Source organism: Leuciscus leuciscus (assembly GCF_965113295.1).
Source record: "Leuciscus leuciscus genome assembly, chromosome: 23".
Taxonomy (NCBI): domain Eukaryota; kingdom Metazoa; phylum Chordata; class Actinopteri; order Cypriniformes; family Leuciscidae; genus Leuciscus; species Leuciscus leuciscus.
The window spans coordinates 15014084-15020083 of record NC_138747.1 but is presented as its reverse complement, the minus strand read 5'-3'; the positions used below and the strand labels follow the sequence as shown (position 1 = coordinate 15020083).

The 6000-nt window shown below is 33.9% G+C and overlaps 1 protein-coding gene across 10 annotated transcripts in view; it reads left to right on the top strand.

Annotated features, from left to right (window-relative positions):
* The window catches only part of cadpsa (Ca2+-dependent activator protein for secretion a), a 137491-nt gene that overhangs the window by 69458 nt on the left and 62033 nt on the right, over positions 1–6000 (top strand). For all 10 annotated transcript variants that reach the window (XM_082156072.1, XM_082156078.1, XM_082156077.1 and 7 more), the window contains exons 9-10: positions 1024–1160; positions 4129–4195. In XM_082156072.1, the coding sequence (XP_082012198.1) occupies positions 1024–1160; positions 4129–4195 (204 nt within the window). The remainder of the gene's footprint in view (positions 1–1023; positions 1161–4128; positions 4196–6000) is intronic.

Below are 6000 nucleotides of genomic sequence, written 5' to 3'. Positions count from 1 at the left end.
GGGATAGAAAAACATGTACACACACACACTGAACCATCACAGCTCATACTCACACAGCTCTTTAAGCAGTCAGCACTGATCTGAGCTCAGTTCTGCCATCAGGAGGTGATCAGCACTAACATGATTTTGCGAAGTTCTCCAAAATGAGCAGCCTCCCTGCGTGCCTGTAGCTGTTCTAATGGATTTGATCCAGTGCTGAGTCAATGAGGCATAGAGTTTCTCTTTTCCTCTCTCTATCACTCATTCTCTCTAAACAATAATCCTGCACTGATATAAAAACAGAAAGATAAGGTGCTGATGTCGGCTCTTATGCAAATGATAGATTACTTCAAAGTGAAGTAAGAGATAGAGAAAATAATAGAATCCGATGTGCGATGAATCAGAGCACTGGTGGGAATGGATATTACTTGAAATCTGCATTGTCCCACTTTTTTTTTTTTTTTTACTTTCCCATATTTGAGCTAGCTGTGTAATAAATACAGTAAGACCACAAATGAAAATGCTTCTATTTATCATTATTGTAATTAAAAAAAATAAGGGAACACTTTATTTCGATGGTTCAATTTAGATATTCTACTAACCAGCATTGCAACTACATATCAACTACCAGGCCAGCCAAAGTTTTAGTAAACTGTCTGCTTAATATCTGCTAACACTTTATTTTGATGGACCCCATCAGACATTCTACTGACTATAAATAACTTTTCAACTACATGTCAATGTACTCTACTAACCCGAACCCCAACCCCAACACCTACCCCTAACAGTCTATTACAGTCTACTAATACTCTAAGAATGAGAATTGACATGTAGTTGACAAGTTATTTATAGTAAAATGTCTAAAGTGGACCATCGAAATATGTACGAAAATTATTTCAAATTATATTATCAGCATAACCTAGAGTTGTGAAAAGTTGAGTTAGCATGAATTTCATGTCTTAGTATTTGGTATGTCCCGACAGCCTAGAAATAGTGCTGTGATTGTGTCAGTGATTGTTGTTATCTGTCATAATGTGATTTCAGGTTGTGTTACATCCAACACCCAACAGTCCCAAACAGTGTGAGCTCCATAAAATGACTGTTACCAAAGGTTGCCCAGACGACCTAAAGATCAAATTGGCTGTCCGTATGGACAAACCACAGAACATGAAGCACTGTGGGTAAGTGGCATCTGTATGTTCATTTTTGATTTTGCTTGTGTACTGCTTTTTTATTTATTTATTATTATTTGTTTGTTATTGAAGAAATCTACTAGCATGGACAGTCAACTTTACATTGACACATACACTTAATAGATTCAATGTACACAGAATCAGGACAATCATTCCACTAACACTTTCTTCTTTCATTACCGGCAATAGAGTTATTCACTCTTGCTGCATCCCAATTCCCATACTATCCATCCTAAATTGTATTCAAAATTAGAATTATTGTGTCCAAAATCATAGTATGTTGAAATGAGTATTCAAAATATACCCCTATTTCCGGTATATATATACCCCTGTTATAATTCGTACAGATCCATGCACACTCTAATTGTGAATATTGCCCGCAACCCTTTGTTTGTTGGACAAGGATTCGATTAGAACTACAAACACGAATTAAAAGTGTTAAAAAACGTCAAACATGGCGGATGTGCGAGACTGACAGTTAAGGGATTTGAGTGATTGAGAATCAGTAAACATGATAAATATGTACTCTATAAATATGTATGCAATGTTATCCACATTATAATTAATCTGTCACAAACTGATACGTTTGGTTGTTAACTTTTATGCAAACACATAAGGAGAGTTCTCAGCATGAAAGACCCATGACGGGCAGATCAACATGCTAATTCATTTCTCTCTGATACGAGAACAAATGTAGAGGATTTTAACTGTGACAAGATGATTGACAGGGCAGTTTAAACCGTGACAGGATGCACTTAACATTAACAAAGACACAATTATGATGAAGTAGTATGTCCCAAAGCTTGCCTATATACTATTTTGTTACACACTCAAAATTATGTACTTTTTCTTAACAAAAACAGTGCATGCTTTTAGGGGATTGTATAAGTAGGCGAATTGGGACCTGGGTCTGGTCCAATGAGGAGTGTGTGAACTCTCCTCTATTTGATCTTATGGCTCCATCTAGTGGACAATGTAACACATTATTATTAAACTCCACAAGGATGTGATGAACCTTGAGATCTGTGCAATATATTCAAAATGTTTTTATTTTTTTGTTTTACAATATTATTATTTTATGATTAAAAACAAATAATCTCTGTATTATGTATTTATATAGATTTTATATAGCAAAATTGGGTAAGATAATGAAATGATATAAAATATTTATTTAATTTGTTTCAGTGTATTATTCATTTATTAAATGTATTTTTCTTATTTTGAGCTTGAACGTTTGAAAAAAAACTTAAAAACCCAGAGTTGTTCATTCACGTCCTCAGATTTTTTCATTTTTATGTCAACACTATGAATGCTGAAATTAATCTACAGCAGTCAGGTGGTACAAGTAAGAGCTCTGTAAGTTGTTTACGTCCATTATTATTTGTTATGTGGTTTGAGATATGAGGTAGTTTAACGCTGTCTCTCGTTCATGTGTTTTGAAGGCGGTCTGAAGGGAGAGTGGGATCTCATGCTTTCAAAGCTAACTTGCTATTGCTAGCCTCTCCGCAATTGCCTTCTCTACCTTTAATGATATTTATCATCAGTCATTGTGGATGTCCCGTAAGCTAGATATTTTAACATCATAAGCTGATTAAAGCTTAATTGAATTAATTAAACATAAATTGAATGCTGTTTCCAGACAGAAGCATAGAACAGTTCAGATGTTCTTACCTAGCCTAGGTTGTTATCTTTGAGATAGAGGAGGGGTTTTGACTCAGTTTTTGTTTTCTGATTGGCTCACAATTGCCCATATGTGTTCTGTATGGCTCTCTGTGCACCTGTCTCCCAGAAATACCGTCCCAACCACTAACCCAACCCTTAACTATAACTATAAGCTCTACCTGGCTCTTGGTTATTATTGTACCCAGAGCAGATCAGTGAGTGCAATATACTGTTTTGGCCATTAGGGGACACTAAACCTACATCTGAAAATCCATGAATGTTTCTGTGCTTGTCTTAAAACTCACTCTACTACTAGCGGAAGGAAGACTATATGTCATCCTCTATAAATTTGCATCATGTAGGTGTTCTTTAAAAAAAAAAAATGTAACATGTGTCTTCAGTCACATAAGGTGATTAAAAGTTAACAAATCTTAACTGCGCGATTTTTTTCAAATAATATATATACACACATACATATACACTCTCAGCTTCAGCGGGATGGTACCCTTTAAAAGAATCTAATATGTACACTTTTAATATGCACTCTTTATTTATGGACAAAGGTGAACCTATTGAAAGAGTACTTCCCCAGTGACAGCTTTTATACCTTTTTTTTTCTGAGAGTGTACGGTATATGCTCATGTAGGGCAATATATTCTATATAGCATATTTCAACTGCTTGATTGCTTATTTTGTGACACAAACTTTATTATCGAACCTTCTAAATGCGACTATAAGGCATGAAGATAATTATAAACATTAACAGCATGATTTTCTATAAAGCTACTTTGAAACTATTTCTATTGTGAAAAAAACTATTTAAATAAATTTAACTCGAACTTAAGGAAATAATTTCAGATATTTATTGTATTTTATGAGGGAACTAGCTCATCCTTGATTATTTAATACATTTTTAGTGTCATAGTTGAAGCTTTTTTTAATGCTTATTTTGAAAATCGTATTTTATCCTCAATATAATCAGACACCTATTTTGTCTTTTTATTGCATATTAATGTCTTCTCAATGCGAATTTTTGCGTCGTTTATTTTTGTTTGAAACTTTTGTTCACTTTTTTTGTGGACATAAATAATATTATTGAATAAAAATAAATGTTTAACCTCTATTTATAATCTAAAAACATCCCTGTTGTAATTTACTCAATTTAAATGATTCTGTGAAGATAAATCAGAGAGAAAGGCAAAAGTAGCCTATTATCACCCAAATTAAGAACAACACATCCAGCATGCTATATCTTGACACTATGATGCAACACCTGCTCTGCGTCTCTTCACAGATACCTTTGGGCTATTGGGAAAAACCTGTGGAAAAGATGGAAGAAAAGATTCTTTGTCTTGGTGCAGGTATGTGCTTTTCACCTATTTTTGTCACTTCTAATGGAGACTCTTTCCTTCCCTTCCGATTCACATTTTTTTTATCAAGTGCTGTGCATTTCAATTTCCATTGCATGTCAGAATTGCATCAGTGAAGTAGACTAGATTCTCAGCTCTTTCTGACCGAGCACTGCATCAGGTACTTCGCTGGAGCCTTTTTTTATTTCTGTCCCCATTGTTTGCGGTTCAGTCAGCTTCTCTGTGGTGGGTTGTAACATGTCTGAGAGCTAAAAGTTGACAGGCGGCTTGACAGAGTAAAGGACCAGCACTCGCAGCTAAAAGAGCCCACATCACACGCCCACCAGTCGCTCGCAGCTACGGCTACAGCAAGTGACAAACAACAGTCAATACACTGACATTATTTATTTACCTTAGTGTTTGCGTGCATGTGTGTCTGTTGTGCTTGCAAGCGAAAAACATAACACGATGCCCTGTTTGTGTTTTCGAATGCCAGTGTGTGTAAGAAAATATGCCAGAATGCGCTTTTCGTGTCCGTGTTTTGTTTTCACACTTTTTATTTGTTTGTTTCCTTTCTGGTTTTTTTTATGTTTTTTTTTTTTTTATGTTGTTCTCGTGCTAAATCCTGTGCAAGCGTTCACACAAACGTCAACACATCTAGTCCTCATCTTGTAAATGTGAATGTCAACATAAACACACATGTAAACTCCAGATTATGTGGCATCTTGCATGTTTTTATTTAGATTTTAAAAAGATAAATGAAATGTTTATGCCACATACACAGAGCAAATGTAAAATATTTTTTTTAATTCTTCCACCTACTTTTTTTTCACCTGCAAAACACAAGGTTTACTTAAAACTCTCAGAAACCAATTAATGCAATATCCAAAATAAACCAACATCCTTAAACCTAGATATTTTGCAAAGCAATTTCCTACACTGTAAAATATATTTCCTCAAAATAAAAAGGTACATCATGCGGTAAGGCATTTAAATGAACAGTTTTTTTCTCTCTCAAAATTGTAAAAAAAAATTACTATTTAACCTGAATAAATTAACTAATACATTAAGTTTTAAAATGTAATTTATTCTAAAGATAATTTTCAGCATCATTACTCCATCTTCGGTGTCACATGATCCGTCAGAAATCATTCTAATATGCTGATTTGGTGCTCAAGAAACGTTTCTTAAAATGATTAATGATAAAAACGCTATAGTGAATATTTTTGTGGAAATCATGATATATTTGATCTGGATTTTTTGACAAATAGAATATTCAAAAGAACATAATTTTAATTTGAAATAGAATATTAGAATGCAATTTAATGCATCCTTGCTGAATAAAAGTATTAACTTCTTGACAAAAAAGAAAAAAAAGAAAAGAAGATATATATATATATATATATATATATATATATATATATATATATATATATGTATGTATATATGTATATATATATATATATATATATATATATATATATATATGCTCCAAGTCCTAGATTTATTGAATGACCGGTGTTTGATTGACAGATTCTTATTGGCCCTGCATTTAATGTGGGGTTTGTGTTACAGGGCGGGTGTGAGTTCACTGTTGCATTATTCATAAATAATTACCACACCATGTAGACCATTTAGGGCTTCTGTTTGACACAGGCTGGCTTTGAAACAAGGTGTCACAAAAAGGTGCTGACAGAGTTCCCCAAGGCTCCGCCGTGCCATTTTATTTCCTCAGTGTTGCTTAACTTCATGTAAATAACGACGATATCCACATAAGTCTTTCATAGCCACCAAATCGTCTTTCTTTGTGCCTCTAA